Below are 27,338 nucleotides of genomic sequence, written 5' to 3'. Positions count from 1 at the left end.
TAACTATTCAACAGCCATTGACGTGGCAATGACACCAGTACTTACACTGCAGCAGATACAAATTGGTTAAGGTGGCCGTCATTCTCATCAAGTACTTCCCGTGTCCGAGCCTCACCTGTTGATTGCAGTCCAATAACAATGCACTGGAATGGACACACAATAAAATTCCATGAGGTAAATGTATGGTCAGTCACTCAATCCACCTTTCCACAATCAGCACCATGGGTACGTGGGCTGAATATTCCAATTTCATACATTTATTTGTTATTATTGTTCCTTTAATGGTTGAGGAGGTTGCTGGGAAGTCAGAGGATTTTGACAGGAGAATAATGTCGAGTAGTGGAAACTGGAGCTCACTCTCTCCAATAGGCTGTGGATGCTGTGCCAATTTGAATTCTTATGAATGAGTGATTTTTTTTAAATTAGGGGAGAGCGTCAAGAGATATGGACCAAAGGAAGGTCAATTGAATTGAGGTACAGATCTAAAAGAAATGCATGAGGGACTGAATGGCCCTTTCCTATGTGATGGATGAATCAATACTGCTCTGTGATATAACTAGCAGCAATCATGTTCTGTATCCCTGCATATTATACTTCCAGTGTACATTGATAGCATTCAATACAAAAATTGAGGTTATATAGAAAAGTTGCGATTAAAATGGTAGGTACAAAATACAGCCATTGAAAGTGATACTATCTTATTTTTGGCATGGAAATCACATCTATTTGCAATCTTGTTTGAAACCGCACAATTAAAATACCAGAAACCCACTGGTTTCAGTGAAATTTTTATGTGCAGATAACATGCGTAGTATTGACAAACAAGTTGACTAGAACTGAACTGATTTAATGGCATCATTATATGGCCCAGAACTCTGTATTATGATCATAAGTGTTGATTATATGCTATTTATCCAAAGTTGGTGCTATGCAAATAAAGACTGCAAAAGGACATAAAACAAATTGATGGAGGTTTATGTTGGCCACTAAGATAGAACTAACATTAAATTAAAGCGATTCCAACTGTATATCAAAAGAAATGCCAAACATTGTCAAAACACAGGATGTCCCATATTATATCTTATATTTGTGCCATAATTATACCTGGTTATCTATTTATCTACCTGAAAATATGCTATTTCCATTAAGCAATAAAAAAGTTGTCTTCTACACAGTTTGAAAGCAGAAAGTGACACCTTACCTTGCCTCTCTGCAGTTCTTGTTTGCCTATTTCTACTAAACGTCTAACTTTGGCAGCAATACACAGATACTTGAAGAAGCGTTGATGCGCAGACCAAAACTGCCCCCAAAGAGATTTCCTGGACTCCAAACCAATTAACTCTGCTGCATGTTGAAAAGTATTCATTGCTTTAGCCCACTGAAAAAGAAACCCTTTTTCAGGCATAACATAAACACTCTGACAAGTTTCTATAGAACTTATCATCTCAGAAACTGTTGCAAGACTGAAGCATGAAATTATTTTGTGCCATATCTAATTAATAAATTGAACATTCGCACACATTATCTCTAAACGATGATTTCTGCTCGATCATAAGAATTTTAAAATTTGAGAAAGAATACAGGGCTTGCTTAATCTATGCTTCTTAAAATAAATAAATTATATATGATTCAGTGGACCTTTTGTATTGTCTTTAATATAACCTGAAGAAATTAAAAGATTATGCACTGTCTCACAGCCTAGAAATATCTGGGGGGAAAAACTTGGGTATGAAAATGAAATGAAATGAAAATCGCTTATTGTCACGAGTAGGCTTCAATGAAGTTACTGTGAAAAGCCCCCAGTCGCCACATTCCGGCGCCTGTCCGGGGAGGCTGGTACGGGAATTGAACCCTGCTGCTGGCCTGCTTGATCTGCTTTAAAAGCCAGCGATTTAGCCGAGTGAGCTAAACCAGCCCCTCCAAATACCAGAAGGGTATTTGCTTCCATCGGTTAGATTTAGCCTATTCTTTTATTGAGGAAGATGATGGGATAAATATGTTATAGTTAAAATGTTGATTTGCACAGTCACAATAAAACGGGAACTGCTTATTGAGTACAAGTTTCCCCTTTCTGTATTAAGGTTTTACATATCCTGATTCTCGTCTATAACATCTCTCATTTGAGGATGACCACCAGAACCCTGGAGCATGCTTTGGCTTGAATTAAGAATCCAGGAATTTGTGACTTGAAGGAATTCCTGAATTCATTTTAGAAATTACAAATATGAGGCTTGCATTTTCTCACTGGTAATACTTATAAACAGATGTAGCCTAGGTAGGGAGTTGAGGCAAGTTGGTGGGGACTTTCCAGCAAAAGTGAAGTTGAACATATAACCCTGCCCAAATAAGTCCAGGTGCACTGTTACACAAGTAACAAGATATCATTAGATTATGTATTTAAGTCATTTGTGCTTTGGCTACAGTGAAGGTAAGGAACACCTGTACACCTCCAGCATTTGGCATCACTTTGGGCCAGAGGGGGCGTGGGATTAAATTTAATTTGTCAGTTTACTTTGTGCAATCAATTATAGAATGCAATTTTCAAAAACGTAAAAGATTTTAAATGGTTTTGGATCTTCTGCCAGAAGCACATGCCAACCTACATTACAGAGAGGCGCTGCGGCAATTGGAGCCTCACATGAGGCAGGCACCCAACCCAACAAAGCTGCGAACAATGGTAACAACAGTTCCCAGCAAGTCAGTAACCCTGAGCCCAGAAACACAGCAGCGTTAGGAGTTCATAGGAAAGGCAATCAAAATTCCTGCCTGCTGGAAATAAAGCGTATTATGAATAAGAAACAGGCCCCATCTTAGTTTAGAATTGAAGCTTGTTATCTGCCCTGTTCACCTGATTCCTCAAGCAGTGGTGAACGTAGTGGCTGAAGTTAAACAATTAACTGAACACAGCAAAGATCAATTAATTATTAGCTGCAATTGGGTCAGTGGAAAGACATCCTACTGATGATAAAAACTGAACCATAACTGTGGTCAGCTCTGAAATATCAAGCAGATTATTTTGGAGCCAAATTACTAGACTTCAGTCAAAGCTTTAATTAGCAATCAGAACTACAATAATTAAATGTGTCATTTAATGCATTTCTGGAGAAAGAGATGACTGATAAAAGAAACAATGACCAAGCTTGGAAATTCTAACTGTTATCATGTGTTCGAGTTTTACCAAGGTCATTTTCACCTTCACTGAATGGAAAGTAAACAACTGGAGCAGAACCTGCAAACGCTTACTTTGAAGTGGGGTGAGTTTGATAACAAGTCATCCATTCCACCAGCTTACCGCCCAAGTAGCGAAGGTGAAAATGACTCTATTGACATTTAAGTTTTGGTAAACACATGGTATTTCAAGAAAATATCACAGCACACGTAACCCTTACAGATTACGACAACATTTTTTATAAGGTGTATAATTTTCAAAATCAGAAGTAGTGGAATATTGATGAAGTAAGTGGAACTCCTTACCAAGACAGCTGCTTTATTGTATACTAGTTGGAAACTGTGATCAAGAGGTATTTCTTCTATTCTGAATGTTACTCCAGCAAAGCTTAGTTGCCTAGCAATATACATGCCACTAACTTTCATATCCATAGCAACAATTTCCATTGCACCCACACCACTGAAACAAAAAAATTGTAAAGATGATAGTTAAAAATCATTGTCATTTTGCATCGAAGATCAAATTATTTTATTTGGTACCCACAAAACAACATTATAACAGTAACTATACTTAAAAAAGTACTTCATTAGCTGTAAAACGCTTCCAGATGTCCAGTTGTCATGAAAACCTCAAGTCTTTCTTTCCTTCATAGAATCCCTACAGTGCAGAAGGAGGCCATTTGGCCCTTCGAGTCTTCATCGACCCTCTGAAAAAGCACTCCACTCAAGCTCACTTCCCCGCCCTATAACTCCCTTAACCTAACTCACACATCCCTGGACACTAAGAGGCAATTTAGCATGGCCAATCCATCTAACCTGCACATATTTGGAGTGTGGGAGGAAACAGTGTTTTGGGACATCCTGCATCAAGAGGTTGTGAAAATTGCTATATAAATTAGAATAAGTGATATCTGGTCTCTATATGGTTGACTGAAACCCATTCGTAGAAATGTAGAATGTCAGAGCATTTGGTATTTTCACTGAAGTTTTTTCTCCATGTAAACTAACCCCAACTCTCCTTTCCAAAAGTACCTCATTAGGTATAAAGGGCACCCGGAGGAAACCCACACAGACACAGGAAGAACGTGCAGACTCGGCACAGACAGTGACCCAATCCTTTACCAATTTCCAAACCGTACTGGTATTCTTCTCGATGGAGTTGGAACTGCCGATCATATGTCAGCATGTAGCCTTTCTTAATGTTTGCCACAATTCACATTACCTACAATACGAAGTGATTGGTAAATTGTCATTGTTCTCTTGGTTCCTAAATCCAGATCATTCAATTATTTCAAAATTAAGTCTTGTGGAACACTAAGCACCACATTAACATTTTGAAAAAAAAGTTATTTTGCTTTCTGCCATCTGAACATCACTCTAGCAATGCAGCTGTAAGAACATTAAGTCACAGAATTTACAGTGCAGAAGGAGGCCATTCCGCCCATCAAGTATGCACTGGCTCTTGGAAAGAGCACCCTACCCAAGCCCACACCCCCACCCTATCCCCGTAACCCAGCAACCCCACCCAACACTAAGGGCAATTTTGGACACTAGGGGCAATTTAGCATGGCCAATCCACCTAACCTGCACATCTTTGGACTGTGGGAGGAAACCGGAGCACCCGGAGGAAACCCACGCACACACGGGAAGAATGTGCAGACTCCGCACAGACAGTGACCCAAGCCGGGAATCGAACCCGTGACCCCGGCGCTGTGAAGCAATTGTGCTAACCACTATGCTACCGTGCTTAAATCCCGTTATTATTTTATGAATCTCTGACCTGCTGCCGTATCAATTTCCTGGAGACACAAGCTTCCATCTCCATGTCACCAGTCCATGTCACATCCATGGAGTGAAAGTAGATCAGCAATCATTATTCCAAATCAGGCAAGGGCAATTAACAAAGCCCACAACACCAGATAAGAGAATCATAATTCCTCCTATAATTAACCAAACCTTCAATAATGCAATGCTGCTAACATGATTGCAACTACGATAAAGAACCAAATGTTTCAGTATACCACTCATCTGAGCACCTTGCAATCGAAACGTACAATCAATTCACAAAGTATGAACAGTACTTGGAATTAAATATTTGACAATTCAAATTAGGAACCGAATGTGGCATTGACTGCAGATCACTGGAACAAAGACTTATGTTTCAGTCGGTCACTTCTAAAGTAAACTTTTTTTTGCCCACGATTTACAGTATTGGGTAATGCACTGTATAATATAATTCATAACACAATCAAACTCCTCCGTTAGTACCAGTATACAAATTACCTAGCAAGGTGTCTTGCAACATCTTTTCAACCATAGTTTTTATTTTTAGGAAACACTTTCCTCTAGACTCCCCTATCTTGAGAACCACAACACCCAAGAGGTTAGTAGAGGGTTCTCCCCAATGAATGTCACAGCTAAACGGGTAACACAGAATGTGCAACGTGTAGGCCGTCAATCTGCATATGATCAGTTTGGCGCAGTGCATTGGAAATTACTCCTACTGCACCAACATGCTGCCTCCCACATCAAACAGAACTCATATTCAGAGAGGAGCATTTAAATAACTGCTGTGGTGTTCTGATGAAAGGTCATCGTACTGTAATGCAAACTGTTTCTCTCTCCACAGATGCTGCCTGGCATGGGAGCATTTCCAGCACTTTTTTTTTTAATATACAGCCTATTGGCCCAACTAGTCTATGCTCATATGCTATTTATGACATTTTATCAATTTATTTTTTAAAATTACAATTAACTATGAAATCTGGAATAAGGATGGTGGGGAGTTTGGAATTCCCATAAAGCTTTGGAGCAAGATAGGATTTCAGATCAGGCAGTATTGGTGAGGTCTTAAAAATCTAAACTGCTAAATCACACAGTATGCAGTAAACGATAAAACAGCATAGCGAGCAGCATGGCCAAATTAATCCTGGACAATGTGAAATCTCAAGGGACAATTTTGTTCGATTTATGTTCAGGAGGTAGGTGACACCGAACCTCTCTACCTTTCTCTGCTCCTTTTTCATGCTCTTTCAAATCTAACTTGTTGCCCAAGTCCAACTGTCCAAACTCGGACAATTTGCTACTTTAAAGACGCTGTATAAATGCCAATTATTGTTGTCTACTGCCTGTTCTTATTTGTCTTTAACAGTGGCGGCCCTTCCCCTTGACCTGCTGCAGCTTTTGTGGTGCTGCTCTAACAGTGACATTAAGTCGGGAATTCCTGGCCGTTTATCTAGTAATGATGATGGATTTTTGATATGTCTCTGGTAGGATGGTGTGTGACCTGGGAGGTCATGATGCTCTCACACTATCACCACCCTTCCTCCTCGGTGGTCCTCTCATTTCCAAAAGGGAAATAAGATGGGTGAAAATGGGATGCTGATTCTTTATTGCCTGTCTTGGACAATTGGCAGGAATTATTTTCATTTTAACTTTGTACACCTGCCATTGTTGTTCATAGAACAATGAATGAAATCTGATGTGAAATTTACCTGATCCTTTGTGGGCCAAGTGCCTGCTGCACAATGATGAAATTGAGCCGTGAAGTTTGTTGTGGGGTTTAGGGCACAAATACTAAACGCATTCATATGACATTCACAGAGTCATTAAACAGTACAGCAAAGAAGCAGGCCATTCAGCCCATTGAATTTCATCAGCTATTTCAAAGTCCGGTTAGTCCAGTTTCCCACTATTTCCCCACGCTTCTGCATTTTGGTTCTTTTAAGTATTTATCCAATTCCCCATATAGCTAATGTTCAAACTGTATCCACCGCTTATAGTTTTCATAGAATTTACAGTGCAGAAGGAGACCATTCAGCCCATCGGGTCTGCACCGATCCTTGGAAACAGCATCCTACCCAAACCCACAGCCCCATCCCTGTAACCCCACCCAACCCTTTTGGACACTAAGGGGCAATTTAGCATGGCTAATCCACCTAACCTGCACATCTTTGGATTGTGGGGGGAAACTGGAGCACCCGGAGGAAACCCACGCAGACACGGGGAGAACGTGCAGACTCCGCACAGACGGTGACCCAAGCCGGGAATCAAACCTGCGACCCGTGCGCTGTGAAGCAACTGTGCTAACCACTGTGTTACTGTGCCCACCCCAGGGGCTCTATCAGGCAGTGCATTCCAAATCTTACCACTGAGTTGCATGAACAGATGTCTTCATGCTGCCTCTGGTTTGTTTGCCAATTATCTTAAATCTTTTCTGTATGGTTATAAAATCTTCAGGCACTGGAAACAGTGGGCGGCATTTTCCAGTCCCCCAGTCGCGTGTTTCTTGGCGCCGCACTGTTCACTGGTGGCGGGATTCTATCTTCCCACCACTTGTCAATGGGATTTCTCACTGAAACTACCCCACGCTGCTGGGAAACCCATGGACAACGGGCGGAGAACTCCAGTCAGCACCTCTGTACTTGCTTCATCTAAACCGCTCATGGTTGTAAAGGTCAAGCCACAACCCTGAACTCTTCTTCAATCCCTCACACACGTGAGCCACGCGGCAAGCAGGTTTTAAATGTACTCCAGAACTTCCGGGAGCAAAACATATTCTTTGACTTCACTATATTTGTCAAAGGAGAAAAGTTTCCATGTCACATTCTTCCAAAAGGGTGGTGCCTAGAATTGGACATAATACATCAGAAGAGGTCGAATTAATGCTTTCCATGGATTTAGCACAGCTTCCTAGCTTTCGTACTCTATGGCACTGTTAATAAAGCCCAGGATCAGGTAGTTTTTACCAGCTGCTTTGTTAATCTGTTCTGCCACCTTCAAAGATTTGTGCACAGACAAACCAGGACCTTCGTCCCTTGCATCCACGTTCCTCTGTCCGTTCTTCTGAAGCAGCCTATTTTAAATGGACTAGCAGCTCTGCTAAAGGTTTAACTAATAATTGCCCATCGTAGTTTTGGAGCGTTCGTACTTTTCTTTCAGGTTTAAATGTAGACTCACCGTTTCTCAATAGCGTGAAGGAAATCCTCAAACTGGCGGAAGGGTGTGCCTTCTCCCCAGATTCCCAAGCGGCACATGTAAGCCATGTTCTTTGGTTCTGAGGCACCTTCATATTTAAAATAAAAAGTATTTTAAGCAACTTTTGTGGAAAAATTTTGCAATAAATAATAACATTCCAGACACATGTGAAAGATTGACATTTTCTCAAATGTTGGTAGTGCATACCAACATTTTTTAAAAAAATCTTTCATTTGATGTGGGTGTCGCTGGCTGGGCCAGCATTTGTTGCCCATCACTATTTGCCCTTGAACCGAGTGTCTCGCTCGGCTATTTCAGATGCCAGTTAAGAGTCAACCACATTCCTGTGGGTCTGGAGTCATGTGCAGGCCAGACCAGGCAAGAACAGCAGATTGTCCTCCTTAGAGGACAAATTATGAATCAGATGGGTTTTTACAACAATCGATGAGTTTTACAGTTACTATTACTGAGGTTAGCTTTCGATTCCAGATTTATTTTTTAATTAATTGGATTTAAGTTCCGCCTGCTGCAGTAGTGAGATTTGAACCCAGAGCGTTAGCCAAAGTTTTTGGATGAAATTAAATGAAGCGAAAATCGCTTATTGTCACAAGTAGGCTTCAAATGAAGTTACTGTGAAAAGCCCCTAGTCGCCACATTGCGGCACCTGTTCGATGATTATTAGTCCAGTGACATTATCACGAGGCAACAATCTCCCTGTAACATACAAATATATAAAGCAACAAACGCTGAAAAACATAAGCTGAAGGAGTGGTAAACAATATGGATAATCAAAATTCAAATATTTTCAGGAAGTGTAATTCTGGCAATAGTGATCAAAACAGTGAATGCATAAAAGTATGTTGTGATGCTGATAATTTTATCATGACGTAATATCAACTTTAGTTGAACTAGGGAAAAAAATCTGATATATTATATTCATTACAAAATCACTCAGATCATTTCCCGTTGGCATCAATTGTGTTAAGGCTCCTTGGTTGCCACACTCAGTCACATACTGCCTCAATATCAAGAGCAAGCACTCTCACACCACCTCTGCAGTCTTGACAAAACAGGTAAATTCCTATGAGTCCTGGAGCCTAGGGACCCTGGCAAAAATAAACACTGCGTATTGGTGAGAAGCTTATTACTTAATAGTGTTAGGAAAAAAGGTACTTTAAATTAATTTGAAAAAACGTAGTTCCCTATTATCTGAGAGTGAATCCAAGAGACTGATTGTATTGGTTATAATTTGTAGGGTGAAGTAATTGAATGGGGGACGGGGGGGGGGACGGGGGGGGGGGGGGGGAAGTCAAACATTTTAATATGATGTATTTTATTTAAACCTGATTATTTGCTTTCCAAAAAAAAATCTTACAATCAATCAATCTGCCTCAATCCGTCAGACATTGTACATTGTATTTACTCTGCACCATGTGGTGTCAGCTTGTAGCCTGGCGCAAACTCTCAGCTGCAGCATCTTTAGGTTGCTCAAATCAAAAATATTTTTCTTCTGGCTGATTAGGAGGGCCAATTCTCCACTTTTCACTCGTTTGGGGGAAAATTTGTTAGAAGCTCGTTTTTGAAAGTTTTCGACAAACATTTACATGTCGCCAAGGTAAAATCGGAGTAGTATCAATTCTGCCGTTAAGAATTCCTGTTTAAAAAAAGTGTCAATTTAATTATTAGGAATACGAGCAGAAAAATAAAATAACCCAGTCATTGGTGCAGACAAGGCAGCGTGTACTGGTGCCGATCCCCAGTCCAGATAAAATCAGGATGCTTTGTGGCAGGAAACACATCTGCCTCTAAATCCAACTGCCAATTCCTAAAACGATGGTTAATACGAAGGTGAGCAACCAGCAATGTGGCCACCCCATGTAATAGGAAAAGCCGAAAGAGGAAGCATGTAACAGAAACATAAAACCCATGGATAATAGAAATGTCAGAATATGTGGAGATAAATTAATTTAATAATATTTATATTCACTAAAAAAAAATTTACATTCAAGAGGGAGAAACTAATTTGCACAACATCACTGTGGGCCAATGCAGACTTCATCAATTGCATGGGGGCAGACAGCGTATGGACACTCAATGTTACTAATGGAGAAAGCTGGACAGGTAGCAGCATGTGAGACTACACAACATGCTCAAAGCTGTGCTTGTGAATACATTTCTTTAACCCAACCCCCCTATGTTTTATTATGTTTGATGCTGTCCAATGTTGGGATATAGTCAGTACTCTAAATATTAAAAATTTTTTTTTTAAGAGTATCCAATTTATTTTTTCCAATTAAGGGGCAATTTAGCGTGGCCAATCCACCTATCCTGCACATCTTTTGGGTTGTGGGGGCGAAACCCATGCAAACACGGGGAGAACGTGCAAACTCCACACGGACACTGACCCAGAGCCGGGATTGAATCTGGGACCTTGGTGCATTGAGGCAACTATACTAACCACTTGCGCTACCATGATGCCCTAGTACTCCAAATAATTAATGACCTAGTTAACACTAGCTTATTGTTCGGGAAGTCTAAAATTAAAATACCAACGCACAGCTAAAATAATTATTTCAGGAAAGTGGAGCAGTCTTACTGAAAATGATACTGAAGGAGTTTTGATGTACTAATAACAAAACACACTTACATAATACATTACCTTTCATTTTCCAACACACACAATTTTTTTTTTTTGAGGAATAGATCCATACCTGTGGCACTTGCATAGACGACTCGTGCAAATGGTAGTCTGTTTTGCAGCTCTAGTACAGCCAGGCCGGTTTTGGTGGATTTGGTACTGCCATTCACGCAGACATTTTTTGCTTTGTGACATTCATCAAATACAATCTAAGAGGCAAAATTAGTCAAGCAAAATCCAAAAGATCCAAAGAATTATTGTTTTCATGATCAGAAAGGCAGAAGGAAAAAAAGGATTTGCATTTATTTAGCATCTTTTCATATCTTTGAAAATGCTCAAAGCAGTTTCAGTCAGATAATCTGAATTGCAGTGATTATCATAGATCATAGATGATTTATCATAGAATTTACAGTGCAGGAGGAGGCCATTCGGCTCATCGAGTCTGCACCGGCTCTTGGAAAGAGCACCCTACCCATGGTCAACACCTCCACCCTATCCCCATAACCCAGTAATCCCACCCAACACTAAGGGCAATTTTGGACACTAAGGGCAATTTATCATGGCCAATCCACCTAACCTGCACATCTTTGGACTGTGGGAGGAGACCGGAGCACCCGGAGGAAACCCACGCACACACGGGGAGGGTGTGCAGACTCCGCATAGACGGTGACCCAAGCCGGAATCGAACCTGGGACCCTGGAGCTGTGAAGCAATTGTGCTATCCACAATGCTACCGTGCTGCCCAAAAGCATCAAGGCATCCATTCTGCACATAGAGGTCCCACAAGCACAACGAGATTAATTTATATTTTAGGTATAACATTAACAGAAGCTTGTGTTTGCTTCAACCTTGACGAAATTGTTAACAGCTGATGGAACTGTTAACTTTGCACCGATTTACAATCAAATACAATCAGTAGAATTCTCTGTTGCAGGATCATCCGGCCTGCTGGCAGCGTAGCCACGGTTTTCCGATGGCTTTGGGTGGCCATGATGGGAAACGTCGTTGGTCAGCTGTGGGAACGGAGAATCCCGCTGTCGGCGGGGGCGCGCAGCGCTGGAAAACGGGACTGGCAGACCGGAGAATCCCACCCAATGTTCATGTCTCTCTCGAATTGCATTTGAAAGTTCAGTGTTATCCCCCCATAGAAACCAATCTCAAGATTCCCTTCACAACGTCTAGCTGTGAGGGAGCTTTGATTAAAGCAAGTCTTTTCCACAAGTAATCATAACTGATCAGTTTTGTCTCCTGCAGCCAGGTTATCCTAGCCTAATTCTTCTATCATACACGTGGACATGGTAAATAATCCTTTCCAAATTGTCTACCTTAAAGTTCATCAGCTCCAGAAACATGATTAATCATCTGGTCATCATCATCCTAATGTTCTTGAATTATATATATTCTACTGGAGCATTCCAGAAGACAAATAACAATAACAATGCACATTTATTTTATAAATAGTACATGCAACATATTTCAATTTGATTGTTGATTATCTTTTTTTTAAAATTCAGAGTACCCAATTATTTTTTTAAACCCAATTAAGGGGCAATTTAGCGTGGCCAATCCACCTAACCTGCACATCTCTGGGTTGTGGGGGTGAAACCCACACAGACATAGGGAGAAAGTGCAAACTCCACACAGACAGTGACCCAGGGCCGGGATTAGACCCCGGGTCCTCAGGGCCGCAGTCCCAGTGCTAACCACTGTGCCGCCATGCTGCCCTCTGATTATCTTTTTTGAAACAAAGCCTGAGATTATTTCGTGAATTTTATTAATCTTGTAACACTAAATCACATTGAATGTTTGCTTATTTAACATGTCACTAATGTGCTGTTTTAATGTAATTTAATTATTAATCACTCAGAACTTTAACTATTAAAGGATACAACACCATCAAACTGCTCTCCGCACCAGTCCAGGATCTGTTTTAGCCTTGTTCTGTGTTGACCACCGGCCTGGCTTTCACCAATCAGTGCAGAGTAGGTTGCAAACAAAACACCTTCAGAAGTAGCTGTATCACCATACTTTATCTGTTACCAATTTAAAAAATCACATTGTAGTGCATTAAAGAAAAAATTGCATTTATATAGATCCTTTCACACTTCCAGCGCTTTACAGTCAATTAAGTACTTGCGAGGTGTCGTCACAGTTTTAATGTCAGAAATGCAGCCACCAATTTTCATGCAGCAAGTTTCCATAAACAGTAACGTTATAAAAATCATATAATTTACTTTGTGATCAAGAGGTAAATATTGATCAGGACACTGTGGATAGTTGATCATAGAATTTACAGTGCAGAAGGAGGCCATTCGGCCCGTTGAGTCTGCACCGGCTCTTGGAAAGAGCACCCCACCCAAGCCCACACTTCCACCCTATCCCCATAACCCAGTAACCCCACCCAACACTAAGGGCAATTTTGGACACTAAGGGCAATTTATCATGACCAATCCACCTAACCTACACATCTTTGGACTGTGGGAGGAAACCGGAGCACTTGGAGGAAACCCACGCAGACACGGGGAGAAAGTGCAGACTCCGCACAGATAGTGACCAAAGTTGGGAAACGAACCTGGGACCCTGCAGCTGTGAAGCAATTGTGCTAACCACTGTGCCCCTTGCTCTTTTTCAAAGCAGGGCTCTTTTTCCCTGCTCTTTTCAAAACAAGGCTATGGGATCTTTCATATGTCCCCTTGGCTTAATGCCTCATCTAAAGACATCACTTCCAGCAGTGCAGCACTCTCTCAGCACTGCACTTGAGTGTCAGCCTACACTTTTGTGGTTAAGTCCATGGAGTGGGACTTGAACCTGGGACCTTCTGACTCATAAACAATGATGCTACCAACTGAAACACAGCTGATACTCATGCTACCAATGAAAAAAGCACACTGTAATGAGTATGAACAATGCCATATAACAACATACTTTATAATAATAAGTACCTTCACTTTAATTAAGCACATGTGGAGGAGAAGATAAATCAGAGATGAAATTGTGCTAGCTGACCTTTCACACCAGTTGGTGGACAGGCCAAACACTGCAGGTTGTCCTTCTGCCCTTTCAGCCCCGGAGAATTTAAATCTAATCTACCTGAAAGTTAACAGGTTTGGTTCAGGTGCCTGTTTTACGCGCCATCCAGTTTTACTTCCCAATGATGTCAAGGGAAATTAAAATCAGGCGGTGTGCAAACAAGGCCCCATGTGAGTTCACTTAAAATTAGACCCACTGCAGGCTACAGGTGAACTAAGAAGAGAACAATATATTTTTTGTTAATTTTTAAATTGTATCCACAGTGAAAAAGAGCCTATTTCTAATTTTACCTAACTTCTTCAAATATTCTGCACTGATAATTCAAATCAGACCTGGAACTTTAACGCATTTATTACTTTTGATTCTACATAAATACCCTAGGCTAGATTTCTATTCATACCTTGTTGAGAGCATGCACTGGAATATTTGCAGCGTCAATATCTCGAAGATCACGTTCAGCATCATATTTCAGGTCATTGGAGACACTAAACCTATAACATGATAATATTGAATCCGATTAACACACTGTTTGACATGACATTTCAACTGTACATTTTAATTAGTTTCAATTTTTTTGTAACCTAATTTGTCATCCAGCATTTTATTATTTATTTCCCATGCACAGATATTATAAACACTATTTCCAGGCACTGGATGCACGAGTCAGTCATTCCGTCTATTCCATCATTCAGTTAAGATTTCTAAGCATATTCTGTGTCACGAACTACAGGGTGTAAAATACGTTTGTGATTACAGAATTCTCTCAGTGAAATGATAAGGTAAAGAATGGGGCAATCAATGAATTACATGTCATAAAACAGATTGATTTGTTCCAAAATGAACCCTTTTCTGACAGGAGATGTATCAGTTTCTTTTTATTCATTGATGGGACGGGGGCGTCGCTGGCTGGGTCAGTATTTATTGCCCATCCCTGAGGGCACTTCAGAGTCAACCTCATTGCTGTGGATCTGGAATCACATGTAGGCCAGACCAGGTGAGAATCACAGATTTCCTTCTCTAAAGGATATTAGTGAACCAGGTGGGTTTTTATGGCAATCGACAATGGTCACCTTTGAGGCTTTTCAATTCCAGATTTTTATTAAATTCAGATTTCTCCAGGTGGCACGGTGGCCCAGTGGTTAGCACTGCTGCCTAAGCCTCTGAGGACCCGGGTTCAATCCCGGCCCCAGGTCACTGTCTATCCGGCGTTTCCACATTCTCCCTGTGTCTGCGTAGGTCTCTTTGCACTACTCAAAGACGTGGAGGGTAGGTGGATTGGCCACACCACATTGACCCTTAATTGGAAAAAAATAATTGGGTACTCTAAATTTATTTTAAAACATAATTCAAATTTCACCATCTGCTATGGAGAGGTTGGAACCCGGGTCCCCAGAGCATAATGCTGGGTTTCTGGATTACTAGTCCAGCAATAATATCACTATGCCACCACCTCCCCCAATACATGGTGTATAGATTGTTCATATTTTAGATATTTAAAAAAATAAAGAAATGATGAATAATAATTTTAAATTTTAAGGTTTAATTTTTAGAGTTTAACCAAAATAACTTTATAATGGTGATAATTTTAGGTACTAGCTCCTAGTATTCAGTCAAATTTTTATTTTCAAATATATAAAAGGCCACTTGTGTACACATGGTGTAATTACTTTATACTTACCACAATGACTTCTTTCTGCCCTTTATGTAATTTTCATAAATAATACCGGCTACAGTTCTTCCCTTTCCAACACCAGCACCATCACCAATGAGAAACCCTGCACGATGGTTATTTTCCAACAGGATTTCATGTTGCTACAAAGATATTAAAGAAACATGATGTTATTGCATCCCACAATAGTGACCCAATGATAGTGTTTAAAAAAGCCCTTGCAATGGCTCAATGGATAAATGCACTACCCAATATGGTAGAGTCATACAAATGACTGGGTCCCAGATTTTCCTCCTAGTGTGTATGACTTAACTGATCTTAGTCAGAATAGCAATCGGGGTACTGCAATCAGAAGGAAACTGCGTCAGTATTTTCACCCCGATTGCTATCCGATGACTTTTACTAGAAATCATGCATGGGTGGATGTTGTGAGTGACAGGATCAGGCTTGGCTATGATAGCTCTGTGGTTGAATTGCCAGGCAAAACTCACAGTCAAGGTGCAGACATGAGGATTGCCTACTTGGCCCAGGTACCAGTGGAACGCTGGCACTTTGTTGAACCAGATTCCAACATGAGTAGTGCCTTCGGAGAAAATGAAAAAACAATAAAGTAACTCTTCACCACAACCCACTGCATAATTGTTGCATTTTAAAGATTAAACCATCAATATAATTGTAAAAATAAAATTAATTAAAAAAATTATGCACTTCAATACTGTATTCCTGCAATTTCTTCTGCTTAAGTGAAAGCTAATGACATTGTTGGGCTGCTAGCTTGGTGGATTTACCATGCCAAATAGTCACAATATCATTGAAGTACCCAAAGATAGTGCCTTAATTTATTGAAGCTAAATTAACTCTACAGCAATTAATTTTTGTACCTTTTTTGTTGTCCGTTCCACTACAATGTCATTGGGCTTGCAGTTTAATAAAAAAAATATACACTGAAAACAACACTTGCCACCTGGGTGAAATATTGTTTCACCCAGAAATATTGCAGATCAGCTGTCCGTCACAGAAACTTACACAAATTTCATTCTTAACTTTATTCTTTCATGGAATGTGAAGCTCGCTGGCAGAGCCAGCATTCATTACCCCTGTGTAACTGCCCTTGAACCGAGTGGCTTGCAAGGCCATTTCAGAGGAGAGTCGTGTCGTTTCTGTGGGTCTGGAGTCACATGTCGGCCAGACCAGGTAAGGACGGCAGATTTCCTTCCCCAAGGGATATTAGTGAACCAGAACAATTGTTGATAGTCTCAAGGTCACCATTACTGAGACGAGCTTTCAATTCCAGATTTATAATTCCACCAGCTGCAGTGGAATTTGGATTTATGTCATCAGAACTCTGGGTCACTATCCCAGTGAAATTACCGACAACCCCTAATTTCCATTCAATCCAAAATGCACTCCAGTTCTATGCCTCTGCAGCAAGCTGAAAATTGTGTCCCAATATCTTGCTGCAATGGCCAGCTGAGCTGGTTAGTGCAGGAAGTGAACCTCACTGTAGCCTCAGCGTGGCGTTCCTCATCAAGGCCCAAAATCAAGCAGAGTCCTGTTTAATAGCAAGGCCGCTATCGGTGCTGCACATGCTGGGAAATACCCCGCTAAAACTGCCCAAAATGGGACTCTGTTTCATTTCTGCTAAATTGCGCCCTGCAAAACACTACAAAAATTTCTCCATATAGTCTTCTATTCTAGAACAAAGAACATTACACTGCAGGAACACCACCCTCTGCGTGAAAAACTTTCCCCACATATCTTCCCTAAACTTTCCCCCTCTCACCTTGAACCTATGCCCTCTTGTTCTATCCTGGGAAAAAGCTTCTGACTATTCACCCTGTCTATACCTCTCGTAATGTTGTAGACCTCAATCAGGTCTCCCCTCAGTCTCTGTCTTTCCACAAAAACAATCCGAGTTTACTCAACCTTTCCTCACAGCTAACACCCTCCAGTCCAGACAACATCCTGGTAAACCTTCTTTGCATTCTCTCCAAAGCATCCATGTCCTTCTGGTAGTGTGGTGACCAGAACTGCATGCAATATTCCAAATGTGGCCTAACTAAAGTTTTATACAACTTAACATGACCTGCCAACTCTTGTACTCAATGCCCCGGCCTATGTAAGGCAAGCTTGCCGTATGTCTTCTTGACCACCTTATCCACCTGCATTGTCACTTTCATGGAACTATGGACTTGAACTACGCCCAGAGCTCGCTCTCTGTATGTCAAAATGCATCACCTGGCATTTGTCAGGATTAAACTCCATCTGCCATTTCTCTGCCCAACTCTCGGATCTACCTATATTCTGCTGTATTCTCTGACAGTCCCCTTCACTATCTGCAACTCCACTATCTTAGTGACCTCTGCAAACTTGCTAATCAATAATTAGTTCTAAATATATGCCCTCTAGTTACCAACTAGAATGAATCTATTTGAACACCAGAAATTGTACTAATGTTGTTAAATTCATAATTTAAATAGTCTGTTTCAAATTGGGTCTCTGAATAGACGTTCATTATTTAAGGGAATGGCTTGTGCACTGTCAGTGCCTGGTCAGGTTCTGTATCTGCAAGCACATGCAGAACTCTTGGGCAACAAATTCCATTTTAAATGAGGCCACAAAAAGTTGTTTTTATTGCTGGCTGTTTTGCAAGCCTTTTGCATGAAACATTTAACAGGGTGTATAATATAATTAAATAAATTAATTAGGCAGCTGGTAGCAGAAATAATTAACAGGAAAGCTGCTAGGTTGTTGGAAGAAACCCAACTCGTTCACTTATATTCTTCAGGATAACGAACCAGCCACGCTTCTATTTGACTTTGGTCAAACACCATGGTCAGGATTCTCCGCCGCCTGCAATGGAGTTTCAAATGCGGCGGAGAATCTAGCACTGGGCAAAAAAATGATGCTCTGATTCCCGCTGGCAGCAGCATCGAAGTTCGTACCCACACCAGCAGGAAGATGCATCTTATTAATGGGCTGGACACCATCTTGCCCAAGCCTGCGTGAATCTCCAGCCTTATGGGCCGGGATTCACATGGGCAAGAATTAGTGCAGGTATTTGCTAGCGTGGCCCTGATACAGTGGGCCAGGGGTTAACGTTTTAAGGGAGTTGCGCCCAAAGTCTATCGGAGGCCTCCCTTCCCTCAACAATGCAAATCCTGCCCACACCACCCGCACCGGAGACCCCCCCCCCCATAAGAGAGACCCCCTCATCAGAAAACCCTCAGTTACAGAGATCCCCAGGCTTCCAGGCAGAGGTCTCTATGATGAGAAAAGTCTCTGTATTTGGAGGGTCTCTGGTGGTGGTGGGGTCTCTCTTATGGGGGGGTGGGGGGGTTGGGTGACCCAGGCAATCCTGTGGTGGTGGTGGTGAGGGATCCAGCCACCTGATCCTCCTATTGGGCCGCCCGTGTGGCCCGATAGTGGGATTCGGGAAGGATCCCCTCGCAATCCTCACCATGCAGAATGGTGGCCCGATAGTGGGATTAGGGAAGGATTCCCTCACAATCCTCACCATGCAGAATGGTGGCCCGATAGTGGGATTCGGGAAGGATTCCCTCGCAATCCTCACCATGCAGAATGGTGTCCCGATAGTGGGATTCGGGAAGGATTCCCTCGCAATCCTCACCATGCAGAAATTTGCACGGCAAGGGATAGGGAATTGCTTCTGGATTTGCATTCCCAGCACGAGCACAACTCAGCGGTGGGAGAACATGCTCTCCCAAACGGAGAGTCCTGCCCTATATGCCTATTCACAATTTAGTACTTTAAAACTGTAGTTGAAACAAAACAAGAGGCTCAGTACCTTGTTAGGACAACTAGGAATGGTAGCAAATGTGGCCTTACCAGGTTCACCTATATACTGAGATCCAATGTATAAATAATGAAGTTTGAATCATATTATGTGATTTTAATATTTTATTATCAATCTAAAACCACAGAGCAGCCACAGTGTTCTTACAGATAATCCAAAGTAAAGCAGTAAATAAACATACCTGACATGCATAAATGATTGCTTCTAGTTGTAGTGCAGACAAAGAACCTTGTGAAATTGTCAGTTCAGGAAGGCAGAGGGTGTACCTGATGTTTGGAGGTGGCACACTTGACAAAGTACTCGTTTCAACCACTTTGTCTGGATGGTTTTTTCCAATTTTAGCTACATATGAAAATATATTATCATAGTTATTTCCACTTTTAAAACCACAGTCAAATTCAATGCATCAAAGCAGTCAAATTCAATAAGCCAATTTAATAGCCGGATCATTTAAAGTAAGTTTCTGAACTTGCTTTACAACAACAATTTACACTTGTACATTTAATAAGTTTCTACAGTAGAAAGAGAGTGTTAAACAAGGGACAAACGAGAGGGTTCCAAAGAGAGGAAAATTAGTAGTTAAAATAATAGTGATTGAAGGTGGTGCAGAGAACAAGGAGTTAAACTAACAGAAGAGTGGAGCATATTTACAGGAAAGCATGAGGGGATTTATTGGAAAGCTCAGGCAAAACCATGATCTTAAGGTAAGGACAATACTTTTAAAACTGATTTCCTGGGGTATGGGGAGTTTGGATGGCTCGTGGAGGACAGTTATGATGAAGGTCTACATGGCATTCCGGATGACTGATATTTTACAAAATGTGGGAGTGGATTGGATTTGTTTATTGTCACGTGTACCGAGGTACAGTGAAAAGTATTTTTCTGCAAGCAGCTCAACAGATCATTCAGTACATGGGAAGAAAAGGGAATTAAACAGAATTCAAGAAAATACATGAGAATACATAATAGGGAGCTTTAGAATTAATTTTTAAAAGGTTAGAACGAATATAAATAAAGTTAAAAGTGGATCTGTTGGGGAGAGCCTGCAGAGAGTCGCCTCGCTCCGGCGCCATCCTCTTGAACGTGTGAGGAAGCTATTGGAAAAATGAAGTATTAAGGAAACCAGGGCATTGGTGAGGTTTTGGCTGCAGAAGGCGAGATGGGCTGAAAAGCAGTGGTTCAGCAGGAGTCGACGATCGGCATTGAAGAGTCAGATATGGGGTAGGAAGCGAAGCTTACAGTTGAACAATATGTAAGGGATCCACACCTTTAGATACTACTCTTAAATGAGTGCAGGAAATTTGATTAAGCTGAATGCCTAAGGGTTTATGGTCTTAGTCAGATAAGCAATTAAAATGACAACAGTTTTGAGGTCAATGGAAGGAGTAAGAAAGGAAGGAGCTAAATGTTATCCATGCACAAGTGGAAAAAGCTGCCTCAATGGGCCCATTTTGAGACTATTACAATGGCGGGTGGCTCTGGCGGCATCCATCTGGCTGAGCAGAATGGCAGGATCCCACGCCAGGTTCAGCATTGGGAAGCTAATTAATTATGCACAAGCGAGTCCCCACAGACTCTCTTGGCAGGCTGGCAGCTGATTTGCCCACTTGCCCTCAGTTGGCGGTTCAAAGGTCCCAGCGTCATATTAAAATACTAGTCCAACACATTCATATCGCTATCTCCAGCTCACCTATCTTCACCAGATGGTGCGGGGTGTCAGCAACCCAGAGGAAAAGGCTAGCAACCTCAAGAAGAAGTTTGTTCCTTGATTCAACATCCCTACCCCAAGCCAGTGCTGCAGGCATCCATGCCCCACTTGGACCTCTACCCACTGCATCTGGAGTCTTCATCTATCCCCTTCCAGTGAACGATTTGGTATCCCTTTGACTCCCCTGTTTGTCAGCTCTTCATGCAGTCACGTTGGTCCAGCCTCCTTCCCCTTGCCTTCCATTGGTTGTCATCCTCATTCACCTCCTTCTGCCTCTGCCTACCATTGTGAGCCTTGTCCTTTCTACCCCCTCCTTGCACATCCCCCTTCCACATTCACCCCCCCCCCCCCATCTTCGTTAGGCCATGTCCTCCTCATGCCCCGGCCTCACCTCGCACTCAACCCCAAGTTCTCCCTGTGTCTACGTGGGTTTCCTCCGGGTGCTCCGGTTTCCTCCCACAGTCCAAAGATGTGCAGGTTAGGTGGATTGGCCATGATAAATTGCCCCTAGTGTCCAAAAAAAGGTTTGGTAGTGTTACAGGTGGAGGTGTGTGCTTAGGTAGGGTGCTCTTTCTAAGGGCCGGTGAAGACTCGGTGGGCCGAATGACCTCCTTCTGCACTGTAAATTCTATCGAACTTTGGATCTTTGATGAGGTGGCTGCATGAGTCCCACCGTACACAGCAGTCCAGATAGACACTGCTGTGTGGCACTAGGGACAAGGAGACCTCTGTACTCTCCAACCCCAGGCGCAGTACTGATCTGACTCAGTACCACAGAAGGGTCTAGCAGTATGGTGCTGTCCATGAAGACCATCTCAGCTTGGAGATGGAGGCAGGAACCAGTGTGACCGGCACAGTGGTGAATACCGCAGCAGAAGCAGTGCGGCACTATGGCACTATGTTGCACTATGGCACTATGTTGCACTATGGCACTATGTTGCACTATGGCACTATGTTGCACTATGGCACTATGTTGCACTCACCCTAAAGTCCCTGACGAAAGGACCACCTTGTGCACGGCACTCATTAGCAATCGGGTTTGATGCCAACATAAATTCCTGCTGGCAAGGCGCAAGGTGGCAGCTGTTTTAATGAGCATTCATGAGATTTGAATGAATGCAAATGGTGTTTGCTCCACCTGGAGGCAGGAAGAGCAACCCGCCATTGGGAGAACTGCAACGTGATTTAAAGGGAGTGCGTTTCACCAAATCCGTTGTGGGCTGGGTTGGGAGAATTCTGCCCAATGTCTCGAGAGGATATTGCCTTAAGGGAATCATATACGTAATCAAGAGAAGGGGAACCAGGGTAAAGCCACTGGTTACTACAGAGGTGGATGAGGGGAGACAGGAGAAGCCTTTGGAAGCACTGTGGAAGATAGGAATGAAATCATGGAGCAGTGCCACGTAGGTGGATTAGGAAAGATATTCAAAAAGCAAAAGTTAATATCTAAACTATCAAATTTGTCTCTAAATTACTACATTTCAGAAAAGCTTAATTTTATTCCAAAAAATAAATTTCATGGCCTCTTCTTTGGGCAGGACAGAGTGGTTGGTAACCAAACATGATAACTGCAAGTACCTCACAAATTTACTACGATAAATTACCCCACTACGATTTGTCATTACATACATTTGGAAGGTACATATTCTGCATATGTTTCAGCATGTCCCAATTCTTCTGGCTCCTCATCTTCAGCATCTTCTTCCTCTTCTGGTTGTGGGTGAATCTGTAAGAGAATTAAAAGTGTTAGGGCCACTCAACTGTGGAAAATCTACTGTGATACTGCAAAACTTATTTTGTTAGCTGTCATATTAGTCTGTCACACTTTGAACAATTAGCTCACTGGCAGGTTTACAAAACAAGGAACGTGTCAAATATAACATATGTATTATTTCTAATTTAATGCCGAGTAATATGGCATTTTAGATGACAAAAAAATTATTTCAAAGAGAGGCAGGTAAGATTGTTCAAAACGTCTGCCATTAAAATACTGATCAGTATGAATTTCAATGTTCAAATAACAAAGTCCAGTCTGATGAGCAGTTTTGAACACGGCCTAGTTTAAGTCTGAATTATCCCAAGCAAACAGTTGAAGTAGGCACTGATTTACAATGTCAATCAGAGTTTGTGATTGGTGTCTGCAGTCACATTGTGCCTTTCATCTTCCAGAAGTTTGCAAAATGGCCATACCTGCCTTCCTATGCTCTGAAATTCTTCAATACAGTCCATTCTTTCCCAGGTAGCTTGAAACCTGGTAGTTCTAATGTGGGGAACTAGGGGACAATCTTTGCAAGGTGTTTCAGCTAAATGATATTAATGAACACAACAAATGGAATCAAAAGGTTTAGGGACATCATGTTGTGAACAATTCGGTATAAGATTTGTTAAGAGACTTTGGGCAGGATTCTCCGTCCCGCTGCAGCAGAAATCCGGTGCCCACCCCCCCCGGATTCTCCGTCTCACCAGCCGGCCAATGGGGTTTCCCATTGTGGGCAGCCTCACGCTGTCTGGAAATCCCAAGGGCTGCCGGCGAAATGCAGAATCCTGACAGCGGAGAATCCAGCCCCTTATCTGGAACAGTGCTACGCGTGTCAGCTTTCTTTGAAGTTCTATCACATGACAAGTGTCAGCAACTGTCAAGAGTTTGCAAGGAAAAAGTAACATCCAAGCATTTACAGACTAACTGATTCATTTTACCATTTTTGTCTCCTATGATTTACTTTTTTAAAAATAAATTTTACATACACAATTCATTTTTTCCAATTAAGGGGCAATTTAGCGTGGCCAATCCACCTAACCTGAACATCTTTGGGTTGTGGGGGCGAAACCCACGCAAACACGGGGAGAATGTGCAAACTCCACACAGACAGTGACCCAGAGCCGGGATCGAACCTGGAACCTCAGCGCCATGAGGCTGCAGTGCTAACCACTAGGCCACCGTGCTGCCCTTCCTATGGTTTACTTTTATTGACTTTTCTTTTCTTCCTGTTCTTTATCACCTTTCTACATTTTTCCTTTCCCCTGAAAGCTTTCTTAGATCCTTCCAACATTTTCCAGGGACATGACAATAACCTAATGCATGTGTTTAGCATGATGGGATCTATCCAGTTCTGCTTTGTAGCATTTAGCAGGGTACACTGTGTGGCCGTATTCACACTCAAACAACAATGCAAGCTTACCAAGGCCCTAGTGCTCCTTTTATAATACTGGTCAGCCATCTAATAATAATAATAATAATAATAATAGCTTATTCTGGCCAAATCTGTGAAAAATAAATCACCAAGGAAAATTTAATCCAATTGGTTGCCCCTTACTTCTAGTGGCAAATATATTTTTCAAGTAAACTAAAACTTCCCGAAAGGCGAGCATATTACACTCTGGAATGCAAACGCAAGATAATGACAGCAAAAATACCTGAAAGAGCGGAGGTCTGTTGGTGATTTGCAGATGCGTTGGAAATGACAGACATGGTGAAAATCTCGGTGCAAGCTGGAAAACACAAACAGGCAGCAATCAGTTTTGGAAATAGTGCACCAAATAATAACAATGTGGTTAACTCTTAAATGCCCCCTGAGGTGGGCAATAAATGCTGGCCTAGCCAGCCAGGCCCACATCCCATAAATGAATTTTAAAAACTCAAACAAACTGCAAATCTATTTCACTTATGAATTCTTTCCAAAAAAAATGAAGAAATATGGTATAAGCAAGATCTCATATGTCAATTCTGCTGGGGAAAAACAGTTTTTGTTAATATCAGTTCAAAACTAGGTCAGCGGCAGTGGAGATACCCTCCATGATCAGGTACAAAAGGGAAAATGCTGGAAAATCTCAGCAAGTCTGGCAGCATCTGTAGGGAGGGAAAAGAGCTAACGTTTCGAGTCCGATGACCCTTTGTCAAAGCTCTGTCAAAGCTCCATGATCAGGTATTTTTCCAACACTCTGTCTCAGTCTGACATGAAGAATGGTCTAGAACGATGAAAGGTTTAGGATAGCTGTCGGCACCTTTATAATTATATCCCAGTAAAAGTCAGCTCATGCATTTTGGTCGAAAAAATGGAAAGGCAACTTATTATCTCAATGGGGAGAGACTTCGGAATGCTTCAGTGCAGAGGGATCTGGGTGTCTTTGTGCATGAGTCACAGAAAACGAGCATGCAGGTGCAGCAGATATTGGATTTTGTTCATTGTCACATGTACCGAGGAATAGCGAAAAGTATTTTTCTGCAAGCAGCTCAACAGATCATTAAATACATGAAAATAAAATAAAATAAAAGATAAGAAGAAGAGCAAATGGAATGTTGGCATTTATAGCAAAAATAATTGAGTATAAAGGTAAGGAAGTGTTGTTGCAACAATACAAGGCATTGGTGAGACCGCACCTGGAGTATTGTGCACAGTTTGGGTCCCCTTATTTGAGGAAAGATGTAGCGGCGGAGGCAGTTCAGAGGAGGTTCACTAGATTGATTCCAGAGATGAGGGGTCTGTCGTACGAAGAGAGATCGAACAGTTTAGGCCGATACTCTCTAGAGTTTAGAAGAATGAGGGGAGATCAAATGGAGGTATACAAGATGCTAAAAGGTCTGGATAAAGTAGATGTGGAGCTGATGCTTCCTCTTGTGGGGCATTCTAAACCGAGAGGTCATAGTCTTAGAATAAGAGGTAGCAAATTTAAAACACAGTTACAGAAAAACTATTTCTCCCAAAGGGTTGTGAGTCTGTGGAATTTGCTACCCCAGAGTGCGGTAGATGCTGGGACAGTCAGTAAATTGAAGGAGGAGTTGGACAGATTTTTGATTGGTAATGGGTTGAAGGGTTACAGAGAATGACAGGATGGTGGAGTTGAGGCCAGGATGGGATCAGCCATGATCACATTGAGGGTGTTGGGCTCGGGAGGTTAAACTGCCGACTCCCACTCCGAGGTCATGTGTTCTAGGGAGGCGATGCTCTGGCTGATTTTGCAATCCAGCTCTTGGCCTGTAACATTGTAGATAGCAGATGAGGAACATATCAGTGGCGGAGCAGACTCGACGGACTAAATGGTCCAATTCTGCTGCTATACCTTATGAACTTATTTAGGAGACAATTCTTCTATTTCTGTGAAGTTCTCTTTAGTGATTCACTCTTAATATATATAGAAATGTCGCAAAAGTATTTCTATCATGTTTTTCATCACTCCTATACCAATCAGAAGGAATGACCCCAGCTCTCTCTAGTGACAAGAGCAACATGTAAACATTTAAAAAGCAAGCAAAGGGAGGTAATACAGGAATAAGTGTAGGTCATCAAGCCTGCTCCAATATTCCATTAGATCAAGGATGATCTGTATCAGAACACCATGTGTATGCTTTGGTTCCATAATCCTGAACACTCCTGTCTAACGAAACCTAACATTCTCAGTTTTGAACAACACTTTGGCAGAGAGAGCTCCAGATTTCCATCACCACTACGTGAACAGGTGCTTCCTGACATCACTCCTGAACAGCTTAGCACGGTGGCACACTGGTTAGCACTGCTGCCTCACAGCTCCAGGATCCCCGGGTACAATTCCGGCCTCGGGTGACTGTTTGTGTAGAGTTTGCACGTTCTCCCCATGTCTGCGTCAGTTTCCTCTGGTGCTCACAGTCCAAAGATGTGCTGGTTAGGTGGATTGGCCATGCTAAATTGCCCCTTAATGTCCAAATGGTTATGTGGGGTTACTGGATTACGGGGATAGGGTGGCGGCGTGGGCTTTAAGTAGGGTGTTCTTTCTAACAGATTAGATGGGCTGAATAGCCTCATTCTGCACTGTAAATGCTATGATTAGGGGCTGATGTAGCACAGTGGGTTAAACAGCTGGCTTGTGATGCAGAGCAAGGCCAGCAGCGCGGGTTCAATTCCCGTACCGGCCTCCCCGAACAGGCACCGGAATGTGGCGACCAGGGGCTTTTCACAGTAACTTCATTGAAGCCTACTTGTGACAATTATGATTACTATTATGATTGTATGATTTCCGTTTCCCCAATTACACAGGGATAGAGACGGCTCAATGCATATTTAAACTGGGGTAGCCTGAATCTGGGGCGGGGGTAGTCTGTGCAGTGTAAACTGTGCACTGGGAAAGGAGAAGATTGCCAATAAATAGAGAAGAGTACCAGTGTGAACTGCAGAAAGAGAAAGAGGAGTGGGGGAGAAAATGCTGCAATCTCTCAGTGGCTCTGTATACTTTATTTTGATTCCACTCACAGTGAGTGCTATTGAGGCCAGCCATGAAAATGTCCTCAAGTAAACCTGCACTCTCGTTCCAGTGGAAGGTGTTCATCTCGACACCACGTGTAACAAAATTCTTATCAGAT

General features: G+C 42.0%; 1 protein-coding gene across 3 annotated transcripts in view; it reads right to left on the bottom strand.

Annotated features, from left to right (window-relative positions):
• LOC119953753 (protein strawberry notch homolog 2-like) overlaps positions 1-27,338 on the bottom strand; it is a 217,847-nt gene that overhangs the window by 52,049 nt on the left and 138,460 nt on the right. For all 3 annotated transcript variants that reach the window (XM_038778337.1, XM_038778338.1, XM_038778339.1), the window contains 11 exons: positions 24,422-24,496; positions 22,637-22,733; positions 19,481-19,641; positions 15,492-15,625; positions 14,214-14,304; positions 12,673-12,816; positions 10,857-10,992; positions 8,128-8,233; positions 3,475-3,628; positions 1,202-1,378; positions 46-143 (listed from right to left, as the gene is read on the bottom strand). In XM_038778337.1, the coding sequence (XP_038634265.1) occupies positions 46-143; positions 1,202-1,378; positions 3,475-3,628; positions 8,128-8,233; positions 10,857-10,992; positions 12,673-12,816; positions 14,214-14,304; positions 15,492-15,625; positions 19,481-19,641; positions 22,637-22,733; positions 24,422-24,496 (1,373 nt within the window). The remainder of the gene's footprint in view (positions 1-45; positions 144-1,201; positions 1,379-3,474; positions 3,629-8,127; positions 8,234-10,856; positions 10,993-12,672; positions 12,817-14,213; positions 14,305-15,491; positions 15,626-19,480; positions 19,642-22,636; positions 22,734-24,421; positions 24,497-27,338) is intronic.

Source organism: Scyliorhinus canicula, chromosome 18 (genome assembly GCF_902713615.1).
Source record: "Scyliorhinus canicula chromosome 18, sScyCan1.1, whole genome shotgun sequence".
Taxonomy (NCBI): Eukaryota; Metazoa; Chordata; class Chondrichthyes; order Carcharhiniformes; family Scyliorhinidae; genus Scyliorhinus; species Scyliorhinus canicula.
This window is presented reverse-complemented; position numbering and strand designations above follow the sequence as displayed.